Source organism: Lactuca virosa, chromosome 9 (genome assembly GCF_052849685.1).
Source record: "Lactuca virosa cultivar CGN04683 chromosome 9, Lactuca_virosa_CGN04683_v6, whole genome shotgun sequence".
Classification (NCBI taxonomy): Eukaryota; Viridiplantae; Streptophyta; class Magnoliopsida; order Asterales; family Asteraceae; genus Lactuca; species Lactuca virosa.
The window spans coordinates 39,266,070-39,281,286 of NC_136434.1; the positions used below are offsets into that span (position 1 = coordinate 39,266,070).

A 15,217-nucleotide genomic window follows, 5' to 3' on the forward strand; every position below is an offset into this window, starting at 1 on the left:
CCGGAAAGACTGTTTGATTTGCACAAAAAATGGGTCTTTCCCGGTAAGATATGTCTTTCCCAGAAAGCCTCAAAATCATATCTTTCTGGCTGAATGGGCTGGAAAGACAATTATGCACCAAACCCTGTTTCTTTCTTTCTTTCTTGGATTATTAATTTTTTTAAATAACTTTTTTTAAAATTTATTTTTTATTGAATTATTACTTTTTTTCATCATTGAGCACAGTCAATCAGATATACAATCAAACAGCATGGTTTCTTTCCCAGTCAGAAAACTTTCCCAGACAGCACTTTACCAAACAGCATTTTCCCAGACAGAAACTATCAAACGGGACCTAAGTATCTTCTTGTTAGCGTGGATACACCCAAATGGTTATTTGCATTATAATTAGACATATTTTAAACAATTTTAGCTTTGTTAACCAAATTGAAATTATTAATAAACTTAGCTTTGAAGTTTGAAGTTTGACTTTTTACACAAGTTCGTGTAATTTAAATAAGATAAATAAATAAACGGAGTTAGAAGATAAAGTTAGGCAGAAAGCACTAGAGTGTCTTTACGTTGGATTTTTCTTAGTCATATAATTTGGTAGGAGGTGAAAACTGAAAATAATAGGAAATATTCATCGATTTTAATCAAATAATCGATTTAGGAGGTTTTATTATTCTTACTTTTTAAGTATTTTACTTTAATCTCTTATATATATATATATATATATATATATATATATATATATATATATATATATATATATATATATATATATATAGAGAGAGAGAGAGAGAAAAAGAGAGAGGTGAGTTCAATTAAGAAAATAAAAAATGTAGAGAATGAAGGAATCATTCTCAGCCAATCATTTATCTAACATGTACACCTTAAAAAAATGCGCGTGTAATTTTTCATTAAGGGTATCTTTGTAAATTAGCAATTTTTTTTATATAGAACTTACATGTTCGTTGTTATCAGTTTCCAATTTGATAATATCTTTATCTCGTTTGAATCGGATATGAGGAATTCATTATCAATATTCTTTTTTATAAAACTCGTTAGCAATTATACGTATTTTTTCCATTAATCGTGAAGTTTCGCATCCGTGTTTCAGTTTTCTTCTCCGTATTCAGTTTCCGATTTGATTAGGTATGTATATTGTTTGAATCGGATATATCGGAGTTCATTATCAAGATTATTGCTTTATATAATTTGTTTGGAATTACGTGTATTATTTTTGTTTTTGCTGAAGTTTCGAATATGTATTGGAGTTGTTTCATCGGATTTTTATTATGTAGTTTGAGATCTTTATTTCAAATCGGAGCTGATTTAATTTTCAATCGGATATATCGTTGTAGTTTTTACGCTCTGAACTGAGAGAGATTGATTAATTGCATCATCTGATAGAGCTGATTTAAGTTTCTTTCAGATATTTTGTACATTGAGGTGAGATATATTCGAAATTAACCAGGTTTTCATATTTACGACTTTTTTGTGAGATATATTCGATATTAAGATTGTTTTTGTTTATTTATACAAATCATTTGGTTTATTATGTCGAATTCTAGTGTTATTGATGGTGATTTGTATTCTTCTATGTGGGAGAGTGAAGAAAAAGATGTTGAGAACTCATTTTTTGAAGATATCAGTTATTGAATTATTTTGTTGTTTTTAATTTTGTTGATTATCATATATTGACATATGAATATGTTAATATGAATAAATTGTTGTCTTATTCATATATGAATAAACGTGTGATAATTGAAATTTCGAATTTATTATTATTTTCGTTTTATTCATATATGAATAAGTTATGTTTATTTTATATATTTTGAATCCTCATGAATTTTATGTATTCATATATGAATGTTTTATTAATCCATTAATAAACATTGTTTTTTATTTTATTCATATGAATTTCATGTATTCATATATGATTGTTTTATTCATGCATTATTAGATTGATTTAGATTTATAATTTTTTAGGTGTTGAATCTTCGAGTTCAGAAGATGATGCGCAATATTGTGGTGATATAATTGGAGAACATGTCTATAAGCCAGATGTACCTGTTCAACTTATTACATTTAAAGGTTTAATCTTCAAATCATTAAAGTTGGCCATCAAAATGTATTCTGAGTATGCTAAAATTGGTGGTTTTGATGTGAGACTGAGTACGCAGTCAAGGTTTGATAACAAGATTATAAAGAAGAAACATGTTATATGTAATCGTGGTAGCAAACAGAAAAAGAAATCTTGTGACACATTGGCTACAAGTGGTGTTAGGAGGAAACGAAATTCAAATTCAAGAGTTATTGGTTGTCAAGCAAAGATTATATTCGAATCTGTGTATGGAACTCCATATTATAAAGTTTTTCAGTTTGATGAACTTCACAGCCATCCACTTGAGAAGAGAAGTGATTTAAAAAAAGCGAGGCAAATGTCATATTCAGAAAAAGAGTTTATAGTGCATGCTTCCACATCAAAAATAGGTCCAACTATGGCTCATAAGTTGAGGGCAGGTCTGAGAGGTGGGTATGAGTTTGTAAAGCCCAAAGTAGTTGACTATAAAAATTTAAGGAGAGATATCAACAGGGTTATAGGTTATAAAGATGCCAAAATGATAGTAAAAACAATGAATGACCGTCGAGCTCACTATCCAAATTACTCATTTGAGTTTAATTGTCAAGATAATGTTTTGGACTGTATGTTTTGGGCTGATGAAATTGAGAAGGCATATTATGCTGAATTTGGTGATGTTATCTCGTTTTATGCGACTTTCCGAACAAACAAGTAAGTTATTTTATCTACTTTTTTATTGCTTATTCATATATGAATATTTTAACTTGTACGTTTCATGTTCAGTTTTTATTGTTGAAATTATTCTAATAATATACTGTAATTGTATTCATACATGAATATTTTTATATTTACTTATGAATACATCAAAAATTGACTTTAATGAACACTTTTTTTTGTGTGTGTTAGGTATCGAATGGTTTTTGTTCCATTTACTACTATTGACAATCATAAAAAATCAGTTATTGTTGGAGCGGGTTTGCTAAGCAATGAAAGCATTGAGTCATACTCTTGGTTGCTTAAAGCGTTTCTTAAAACTCATGGGAAAGAACCAACACTTGTTTTAACCGATCAAGATGATGCAATAAAACAAGCTATTGAGAATGTTTTTCCTAATTCAAAGCACCAATTATGTATGTGGCATATAATGAAGAAGTTGAAAAACAAGGTATCATTTTATTATATTTCAAATATGTATGATAGTATTTAGTTATTCATAAATGAATATAGTAATTTTTTCAAATATTAGTTTATTCATTTATGAATATTTATTGATATTTTACTTATTCATATTTATTCATTTATGAATAAATATAGAATTTTATATTATTTTTGTTTTAATAAAGACATCAGATGATTTATTTACGAACACCTACTTTAGAAAAAGATTCTCGAAACTTGTTTGGGACATTAATATGAAACCTGATGTATTTGAGGTGAAATGGGGTTTGCTTATGAAGGAATTCAATCTGGAAGACACGAGATGGTTTAAAGACATGTTTACAAAACATGATTCATGGATACCTGGATATTTTAATGATATTGCAATGGGTGGGTTGATGAAGACTACGTCGAGGTCAGAGAGTACGAATTCATTCTTTAATACCTACTAGAAAGTGGTGATTTACTTTTGAATTTCATGATGAATTACGACATTGTCATTCAAAAGCAAAGGAATACTCAACGAGAGCTTGATAATGCATCAAAGAAAGCATCATATAAAATGCAAACACCTCGAGAAATAGAACTACAAGCATCAAAGGTTTATACAAGTACATTATTTTTTGAGGTGCAAAAGGAAATATATATAAAGCAAGTTTTTTCTGTACATACTTGTATGTTGGTATTGAAGATGGGTGGGAAGTTTATATTTGTGCAACACAACAACACTAAAAGCGAATTTAAAAATGAATTTAAGGTAATTTAATAGTTTTTTTTATGAAAAATGTAATGTTTATATATATTCATATATGAATACTTATATATGATTGTTCATATATGAGTATTCATATATGAATGTAAATGTGTAATTTTTGTTTAAATTGTTTTTAAAATTTTTTATTATGTTTTTGTATCAGGTTGAAATAAAAGCTGAAGAGAAAGAAATAAATTGTAGTTGTGAACATTTCAAGCGTATGGGTGTTTTATGCAGACATGCTTTTACAATAATGATGTGATGTGGTGTGAAAGAAATTCCTGAAAGGTACATTCTGAAAAGATGGAGAAAGGATGTGATATCAAGAAATTATCGTTTTAGTTATCTTCAATCTGATTCTGGGGATTGTGAGAATGTGAAGCTAGTCAATGATTCATGTTATAATTTCGAATCGTGTTTGCTGAGAAACAACAGATGTTGTTGAAGGAATATGAGAGTGAGAGTGATTATACATCTGCTGGATTGAAAAGCAAGACGGATGGTGAAGTCGTATGCAAGCTTATGGGTGTTTCTATTCCTATTCCAAAAGAGATTAATATTCATGTTCCTCAAGTTCAAAGCAATAAAGGTTCTAGAATCAAGAAAAGAATTCCAAGTGCAGGTGAAGTAGTATATGAAAATTCTAAAAAAGAACATAGAATGTGTTCAGGATGTGGAAAACGAGTTCCTCACAATTTACGTACATGTCCAGTAAGAATTGCAGCTGCTCAATCAACAAAAGACATTTAGGGTTTTTGTTTTTGTTTTTGTTTTTTTTTTATGTTTTTTGGTTTTATTCATTTATGAATATATGCAGATAATAACCATAAACAATAATATTCATGTATGAATAATGCACATTTATACTGATATGGTAAATTGAGATTTGAAATATATGTTATTTTAAAATGAATATATCATATTTGTTTTTTAAATAAGTTATATTGATATGGTAAATTTATATGTGAAATACACATATTATTTGTAAATTATTCATAAATGAATACATAATATGTGGATTTATTTATCATTGAAGATGTTATTATTTACATATTAAAGGTGAATGAATATACAATGTTGGTATTCAATTATGAATAAACTTAAATAAAATTGAAAACTAGCATAAATGAATACAAATATGTGAACTTTGTTATACTAATAATTAAGTTATATTCATATCTGAACTTTTTTATGTTCATATCTGAACTTTGTTATAGGAACATATTACTCCTAACTTAATCATAAATGAATATATCATATTCGTATTCATTTATGAATAAACAGAAATAAAGTTTGAAAATATTTGAATATAAAAAAATGACAGAAATAAACAAGCTTGTTTCTACTAATAAATAAGTTATATTCATATCTGAAATTTGTTATATTCATATCCGAACTTTGTTATACTGACATATTACTCCTAACTTAATCATAAATGAATATATCATATTCGTATTCATTTATGAATAAACAAAAATAAACTTTGAAAATATGTGAATATAAAAAAATGACAGAAATAAGCAAACTTGTTTCTATTACATAATCATTCAAGACAAGATAATAAAACCTGTTCATAAGCATTTCACAAACTATTTAAACGATGTTCAATAACATTTAACAAACCATCTAAAACTTGTTTCGCAGAATCATCTTACATGTACTTCAAATTCATTAATCTTCAACACAAACTGTTCTATACCATCACACTTCATCACAAGCAATCATCAATATTCTTTTAACCTTTTTTGAATTGTTTGCATAGCCTTGTATGCATGAGCAGTACGCACTTTAAATTCAACTTTTCGATATTTTTCAGCAAGATCCAACACCTTAGCCTTCAACATGTTAATTTCAGAAGTTAGCATTCGGTGTGCATACCTTAGCCTGAGCTTCTCTAAAGTAGTTTGTTGAATTGCACTCTCTTTATGAAGACCTGGTTTCCACTTTGAGATTGGTTGTCCCATATAGGTCTCCATATGTCTCATTGCAAAGACCTCACAATCAACTTTGTTTTTAACTGTTCTCCATGGCATTTCAATTCGTTGGGGTGTGATACTTTCTTTTGAGATTGCATTTTCTCTTGGATGGTTTATTTCTTTAAAGTATCTCACTAACAAATTTTTCTGATCATTAAATAAAATAAAAGTTAGATATGTAATAAATTGGTTCTTTTATGTTGTTGTGAATTGTGTACATACCAAAGGTTTCAATAGTACTCCGTATTTCCCTTCATTATCCCCATCTACTGCACTGTTGTCCAGAATTTCAATTAATGGTTTCTTTAAGTTGAAGACAATCACAAAAATGTGAGACTTCTAACAACTGGGAAGAATACCTGTTTTTATGTATATAATGGTAAGTATTTTGTTGATAAAATATATATATAAAAAAAACAAGTTTAATTAACATACCATGTCAATATATTTTATGTTCAATATTTTTTTGTACCCATCGGTACTGTCATGAAAGTTCTCCTTGAATTTTTCATACTTTCTTTCATCAGACAATGTTGAAGTTAGATAAGCAGTCTGTAACCAATATAATTTTAAAGGATTAGTAAACTGTTAATCATAAATGAATAAATCATGTTGGTATAATAATCATAAGTATATACTACATATATTTATTTTTGATTTTTTTATTCAAAGATGAATACATAGTCATATGTGAATTTCAGTTGAATATACATAATTATATTAAAGAATACATCATATTGGTATAATCATATGTGAATTTCAGTTGTAAAAAAATATAATATTCATAAATGAATACATCATATTGGTGTGTTCATTTATCAACAAAGAATAAATTAAGGTTAGAACATAAACTTACAGAAACTGCAACTTTCAAGAAGAGTATGTATGGTGAATTTCCAAAATCCCTTTCCAGTTCTTGCTGGTTAAGTAAATCAACCCATATGTCTAAAACTTCTCAAAATATCTCTGTGCTTGCATATAGACTTTCCATAATTGCTCTTTCTGTTATCTGACCATATTTTGTCTGGACAACTACATCTCTGCAAATATATAATCAAAATGTCATACATTATTATCTATATAATAATCATATATGAATGTCTATACAATAAAGTTACTTACGATGTATGCCCTTGCAAGTTAAACAACCACTCACAGACAATACTCTCCTGATGTGTCAGTTTAGGTTTTATGTCTATTATTCTGCATTTGAAAGGTGATATGAAAGCATCGGCAAGCTTCTTCTCTCTTGGTTGACCCAGATCATGCTTTGATGGTCCTACTTCAGTAGGAATTGCTATTGGTTTTGGATTAAGAACATTTTTGTTTGCTAATCTGATAACAACCTTCTGATGGTCGTCTTTGATTTGTTTCTTTGTAAGTGGTTTTTTTGGTGAAGATTCATTAGATTTTTTACTTGAAGTTTGATCTGAATCTTGACTAAGACCTAGACTAAAGCTTGGATGAGTATCTGCATGCCAGGAGATTTATCATATAAATAGTTGTAAGTTAATTATAATAACTTTTTTTATATTTTGAAATGTTTTTCCAAATTGTTACCTCCTTCATTTCCTTTTGTCTTGTCAGCTTTTTCTCTTTTTTTGTTTTCATTTTCTGACTTTTTCTTTCCTGAAAGATAAATAAATTTGATTAAGTAATTCATTTGTGAATAAGTAATGTATTCATTTATGAATAAGTAATGCACATCATTATTTATGAATAAGTAATGCACATCATTATTTATGAATAAGTAATACTATATTTTTTATTTATTCGTATATTGTGTTATTTATTTGTGAATAATAAAACTTATTATATTCATTTATTAGTGAATCAACTATTTACCTCTATCTTCTGCATTTCCTTTCTCAATTTATGTTTGTTTATATGCACATCCATCTTTCGTTTCTTAGCTTCTGCTCCTACTTTATTTCCCTGTTCAGAGTTTTCCTTGCCTGAAACATATACATCATATATGAATATTTTATATTTTTTTACTCATTTATATAGTGTATTATTCACTTATGAATAAACAATGTTATTAAAAAATCAATATAAATATTGTAATATATTTTAAATCATTCATTTACCTGTATCATCTCCCTTTGTTTTTTCAACTTCTTTTCCTTGTTTATGTACACCTTCTGATTTTCCCTTTTCTGCAAGATCCATTTAATGTTATATATCAAATATAATTAATTTATGAATTAGTGAATAAATAATAAGTTGATAGTAACATACCTTGAATAACTTGACTGATCAGAGTATTAGTTTTACTTCTAGTCATTAGTGAGCCTGGTCAAAATTTAATAAACAAAATTGTTATTGTGTATTAATATTTTTATATATATTTTTAAAATAAACGTAAGACAAAATTTACCTATATCAATATTATCCAAAATAGTTTTCATTTCAGGTCATTCCAGATTTGATATTCTTGACTATTTAAACTTGAAAATCCAATTCCAAGGACATTATCCACAATGTTGTCAACAACTTTATCCAACAAATTTTCATTTTCAGTTTGTTGAATAGTCTCTTCATGATTATTTGTTTCTTCAGCATCATCATTTTTTTTCTCTTCATCATTGTCATTTTCATTGTTCTTTCCATATTTCTCTTTTACTTCAGTTTCACCTTCTTTTTGATTCTTATCTCCATCATTCTTTATTCCTTCATTCTCTGTTTCATTTGAATCAAACAAATAATCTACTTCCGGTTGACTTTCATCATTATCATTGTCTTCTTCACCATTTCCCTCTTTATCTTCGTTTTCTTTTTGATCATTTGTTTTTTGACCCATTATTGGTGTCAAATTGATTCCTTCAACTCTAGTTTCATTACTTGGAAATTCAAAAAGTGTTGTGCTTTCAGTTTTTTCTTCAACAATTATATTTGTCATCTTTTCTTTGAAAATCCTAAAACTTTCCTTTTCAGGGAACTTTGTTATCGCATCATTGAACTTTGAATTCAGATTTTCCTTCATCCTCTCAAAACTATTAAGCATTTTAGATATTTTTGATTCATATGTCTATGTAATAAAAGAAGTATGATTAGAATTTAATATAATAATTTAATGTAATCATATATTATTAACATGTTCAAACTAATTACCTCAATAGAATGATCTTCATCTTTATCAGAATCAGTGTCTGCGAGATTTGTATCTCCTTCATCTTGTTCATTAACAAATTATTCATTTAATTCTCCAAGTTCAAATCTACCTTCTTCTTGTTCAAATGTCTCTCGATATCTAATCTTCTCTGAACTCCAATAACAAATTGTTGGACGTTTACGTGTTACCGTTAAAGCTTATGAGTGGATGTTATCAACATAGAACAACTGCACATAAATGATAACTAAATTATATTCATATATGAATAAGTAATTCTAACCATTACTTATTCATACATGAATATATATATATATATATATATATATATATATATATATATTCATATATGAACAAGTAATATTATTTTTTACTTATTCATATATGAATAAGTAATGAAAAGCATTACATGTGAACAAGTATAATTTTCTTATTCATATATGAATATGTGCTATTCAATTATGAATAATTAATATTATTAAAAATTGAGTATAAACATTATAATAACTTACCACCAAGAAAGTTGAAGGTCCAACAAAGTAGGTGTTATCTGAGTATGGTATGTATGAGTTCTTTGTTCTGACAAGACAGTCCAAAACATAGCTGCACCAGTCTATGTTGTTGATATCTGTTTTTCTTGAAATATAACTCAAAGGAAACAAGTTGCATCTTTCCATTGATGTTGACTCACAAATCGTGTTGACAAAAAGAACTAAGAAATTCAATTTGAAATTGAAATCAACTTCTATGGTACTAACAATAACTTTTTTGATCGCATTCAATCGGATGATTGATCCTTCTTGAAACTGTTGCTTCCATTCATCATAACTACTATCATCTTTAGGCCATTGATCCAGTTGTGTAAGTATGGTTCCACCTATTGGAATGCCCAACATGTCATGAACAGACTGTGTTGTTACGTTTAATTCCTTTCCTTCAACATCTATCAGCATTCTCTCATAATCAAATTTTTAAAGAATATAAAATCCCAGCTTCAGTGGTATATCTGTGATTTTCATTTTTAGCAAACTTCCAAAACCCACAGATCTTACACACTCTTTTTGTTTTTTGTTCAACCCAAGGATTATAGATAGTAACGACTCTGGTGAACATCTGTTTTTCATCGAGTAAAATTCTTTTACCACTGGTTTTTTTCTCTTTCTTGATTGGTGACTCCTTTTTTTTTACCTTCTTTGATGGACGACTACTTTTAAAATCAGATTCTGAATCATGTAGTTTTCGTTTTTCAGGAGTTTTCCTTTTTGATGGACTTTTTCTGCTTTGATGCTTTCTTTTCTTTGGTGTTTTTGTTTCTTTTTTATCTGGGAAATGAAAACATATAATATTTGAATAAGTTATTGATATATGAATCGATATATGCTCGTTGATTTGTTAATATTTATTTATTACAAAAATATAACTAGGATCTACAATTTGATTTATATATGAATATATTAGATATGATATGAATTTTGTACCTTTCACAATTTTCCTCTTCAAATGTGTTTCTATCATTGTTGTGGGGTCTTTATCAGAAATACAAATCTTCTTACCTTCATGAATTAGTGAGTAGAAGATAAATAATTTTGAAATACATTTTACAAAGAAAATATTTTATATTCATAAATGAATAAATGAAGATAACAGTTATATATATATATATATATATATATATATATATATTCATATGTGAAGATACTGAAGATCAATTACCAATTTCAAAAGAAAAATGTTCCAAAACAAAACAACATAAATGTATGAATAATTGTTTCCATAAAGATTAGCTTTTGAATACAAACAAAGCTAAGTCATATACATTTATTATTATATGAATACAGGAATTCAATAGTTTTTTTTAATATAAAACATATACAAATTGAATTATTCATATGTTAATAGAAGAAAATTATAGGTGGGATGTACAAGTTATTTATAGATTATAGCAGGGATATAAAAAATATGCTATGTATTTTATACCTTTTTGATTTTTCTGCATTGATCGTGTTTTTCTCATTGTTGGTGATACTTTATCGGAAATGTTAGTCTTTTTACCTTCATTTAAAAGTGAGTAGAAGATAAATGAGTTTGATATTCACAAATGAATATATGAATAAAACATATATATATATATATATATATATATATATATATATTCATTTTCTTTTTCACATATGAATATGTATTTATATTCCTATGTGAATAGAACATATATAAGTCATTTTTGTTGTATTCATATTTGAATAATATATATATGACATCAAATTATGTTCTATTCACATATGAATATAACATACATATTCACAAATGAATATTTGAATAAAACATATATATTCATATTTTTTATTCATATATGAATATGTATGTTATATTCATATGTGAATAGAACATATATAAGTCATTTTTGTTGTATTTATATTTGAATAATGTATATATGACAGCAAAATTATTTTCTATTCATTTGTGAATATAACATACATATTTACAAATGAATATTTGAATAAAACATATATATTCATATTTTTATTCACATATGAATTTGTATGTTATATTCATATGTGAATAAAACATATATAAGTCATTTTTGTTCTATTTATATTTGAATAATGTATATATGACAGCAAATTATGTTCTATTCATATGTGAATATAACATACATATTCACATATGAATATGTATGTTATATTCATATGTGAATAGAACATATATAAGTCATTTTTGTTGTATTCACATATGAATATTAGTTTTGCTTGTTTTCAGAAGTAACAAAACATATCAAAACAAAATTATCTTCAGTATGTTCATTTTCTGTTGTATTTTTAAGTAAAATCTCATCTAAGTTAATCAGATCTAAATGGAATACCTATTTTATTTACCTTTTTGATTTGTTTTGGTTTTTCGTTTATATGTATGCTTCACTGTTGGTGTTGTTTCTGTAAGGGTAAGTAGTTAATATTAGGAAAACATAAGCGAAATGTGAAGTAACGTTTATATTTTGACAGAAAAGTTGTGAATAAGTATGAAAAATGAAGAGAAGATGTAAAATCATTTATATATCAACTAATAATTGATGATTCTTCCAAAAATTTCAAGTAAATCAAATAATAACTAATGAGGGTTATGAGAATGAACGATTATCACAAAATTAGAAGTAAACAACCTAGTTTGAAGAATGAACAGTGTGAAAACAAAAATTTTAGTTCTATATCAACTAATAATGAACGAAGATTACGAAAAATTTCAAGTAATCAAGTGATAATTTTAGAAATGATTAGAAATAGTTAAAAATTGAAGAAAAAAACGTCGATGGTTACCTTTCATAGTCAAGAGTGAGGAAATTGTTTCCTTCATGTTTTCATCGGAAGACATTTTTCTTCGTTTTCTTCTTATCGATGTTGAGAATCTTTTATGTTACTGAATGCTTCTGCAAATGGTTTTCGTGTTATGGGTTATCAAAGAGGGAAATGATGGTTTTCTGTCGAGATTTGATGTGTGATGAAATTACTGAAGTGTCCTAACGGTTTAATGTTTTTGGGTTATTTATAAATTTTCCACCGCTCATTAATGTATTTGGATTATTTACAAGTTTGCCACCACGCGTTTTTTTAGCTCATTAAATGATTGGCTGAGAATGATTCCCCCATTCTCAACTTTTTTTTTCTCAATTGAACCCTCCAATATATATATATATATATATATATATATATATATATATATATATATATATATATATATATATATATATATATATATATATATATATATATATATATATATATATGTGACTGTTTGTACTTAATATAAAAAACTACATAGTTTTAACAAAATGTAATCGAATTTTTCTGCCAACTTTTTTGTATCCTCTATTAGAGCTTATGCTAAGCTTTGTATATATTTTTATTATAAAGTTTTATAAACTTAATTTGTACCACAAACCGTATATAAGAATATTTTAACAACTACATATAGTTCTCGATATTGAAATTCAATACAAAAACTATTGTGAAACATTGAAAGTGTTCATTAAAAAACTCAATAAACTTCTTTCTATAACCCATAAAAAAGAACCACGCATGTATATATATAACGCAGGTGTTGGAGAAAGTTATGAAGATTACTAGAGATCTAATAGAAAAAACACATTCGAAATATATAGATGTTGAAGATAAATCACGAAATCAAAAATAATATGAGTTCAAAAACAATAGCAAGAAGTTAATAATGAAAGAAAATTGTGTTTTTTATTCAAAATGAAATCGATTTTGATGGTTCTATACCTAATATTACATGCATGACAGTCATATATTTATTTTTCTTATTATTTATATATATATATATATATATATATATATATATATATATATATATATATAAGAAAGATAAAAACAAATTAGTTAGAATAAAGATGATACGAACAAAACTAATATGTCTTTAATATGTAATAGTTGAGGATGCTTAAAAGAGTAAAATTATAATATTATTAGGAGAATGAATATAATAAAAAAATCAATCTCAAATTATCACTCCGACTATCGGAACAAAATGATCTAAAATATCATCTTTTCCGAAACAATTAATATTTTCAACAAAACATCTTTCTCATAAACGCGTATTGCAAGTGCTTTTAAATCGAAACTTTAAAACCATACCTAACATGTTAAATAAATAGGATCGTAACGTGTTTTATGTCATTTTAATTTTAAACAATTCATTTTTTCACATAGATATGAGATTTTTATTTTCATTGGTTTTTGCTAAATCAAAATCATTACACAAGTAGTTTGAGTGTTTCACCATCACTAGATTGTGATGAAATGAAAATAATCTACAAAATGCATGAATTTAAAGTATGATTACTATTTTATATTTGATGTCATGATTTATGAAACTGTTTCATTGTCTATTTTCTCTTTAAGTTCCATGATTTCTAATTATATTGTGAATATATGAATAAAACTTTTTGTGTTTTCTTTTACACATTTGAGGTGGATTTCATTCGTATAAACAAGTTCTTAATCAAAATCATGTCCAACGTGACAATTTATACACCTTGTGTCAATGTAGCATCTTATTATTTGAACTTACAATTATCTTATATATTATTTATTATTTGAATTTGTTGTGAATTTTTATTTATCTCTATTTCTTCTTAACTTCTCTTCGTATTCACTAATTCTTCAAATGTCATCGTCAAGACCTCATATGCATCAATTATCCATCGATTATCTCAAAGAAAAAACAATATAGATGAAGGATTTAATCACAGAAAAGAAACGAAATATGTATTTTTGATTTATTTGATGGACTTATCGAACACCGAAACCTTAAAAAACTTTTAATGTTTTGTTAACGGATAAAACCATAAACAAAGTTTAAAAACTCAAAACTTAAAACTCACAAAGAAGAATTTCTATTCTTTTAGGAATCAATCTACAAGTTGTAGAATTATTTGAAACTCGTAAATTATTTACTCCAAATAATGCACCGACTGCTAACTATAATAATTTGTAATAAAGATAAACCCTAAAAGACTCATAGACTAATAAGGGAACAATTATAAAACGGAAATAGCTAACTAACAGAATTATGAAACTAAAAAACCCACTATCTAGTTACTCCACAGTCCCCATCAAACACTTGTTCTTTGATAAATCGATTGTTATCAATTTCTAAAATATATATTCTATAAAATCTATTTTTGAACATAGTGTCATCACACCATGTATATTTTCCAAAGTCCCGTTGAATCACCGTTGCCCGCCTTTTCCCATAAAAATCAAGAAAAATACCTTTTAAGTGGAAAAAGAAATTTATATAACCGATTATACTTGTCCAAGCAACGGGATTTTTTAAACTTACTTATAGAAAATTGACATCATTTATAGCCTCATAAATAGCCTTCGCGACCTTAGCCCAAACCTACTTGTAGACGAGAGCCCAATTAAAGCATAAAAACCACCGATAATAGTTTATAATCACTTTTATTGTTAGCACATGTCTTGCTTTTAACTTCCGCGTAGCATTAACCACAATACTTGCTTTAGTTTGGGCATCAATCACTTTAAAATTTGTGTATTTTGTTTATTTATTTATTTATGTTTGCTGACATCTTTATAGGCAGCAAAAACCATTTAACCCAGATTTCCAACTCC

At 26.7% G+C, this 15,217-nt stretch overlaps 1 protein-coding gene across 1 annotated transcript; it reads left to right on the plus strand.

Moving 5' to 3' along the window:
• The first annotated feature begins 1,542 nt into the window (after positions 1-1,542).
• On the plus strand, positions 1,543-4,730 carry LOC145139155 (protein FAR1-RELATED SEQUENCE 5-like). Its single transcript, XM_079073081.1, has 9 exons — positions 1,543-1,636; positions 1,975-2,779; positions 2,975-3,233; positions 3,412-3,641; positions 3,740-3,827; positions 3,918-3,983; positions 4,144-4,198; positions 4,256-4,365; positions 4,416-4,730. Exons 1-9 carry the CDS (start codon positions 1,543-1,545, stop codon positions 4,728-4,730), a joined length of 2,022 nt encoding a protein of 673 aa, XP_078929207.1.
• Positions 4,731-15,217: the final 10,487 nt, after the last annotated feature.

What these genes read in the sequence shown, in the direction of transcription:
- LOC145139155 (XM_079073081.1), top strand. Translation starts at nt 1,543, where the DNA reads ATGTCGAATTCTAGTGTTATTGATGGTGATTTGTATTCTTCTATGTGG. An exon ending in TTGATGAAGACTACGTCGAG is followed by an intron (nt 3,642 to 3,739) that starts GTCAGAGAGTAC and finishes TCAAAAGCAAAG; the next exon opens with GAATACTCAACGAGAGCTTG. An exon ending in TAGTTGTGAACATTTCAAGC is followed by an intron (nt 4,199 to 4,255) that starts GTATGGGTGTTT and finishes GTGGTGTGAAAG; the next exon opens with AAATTCCTGAAAGGTACATT.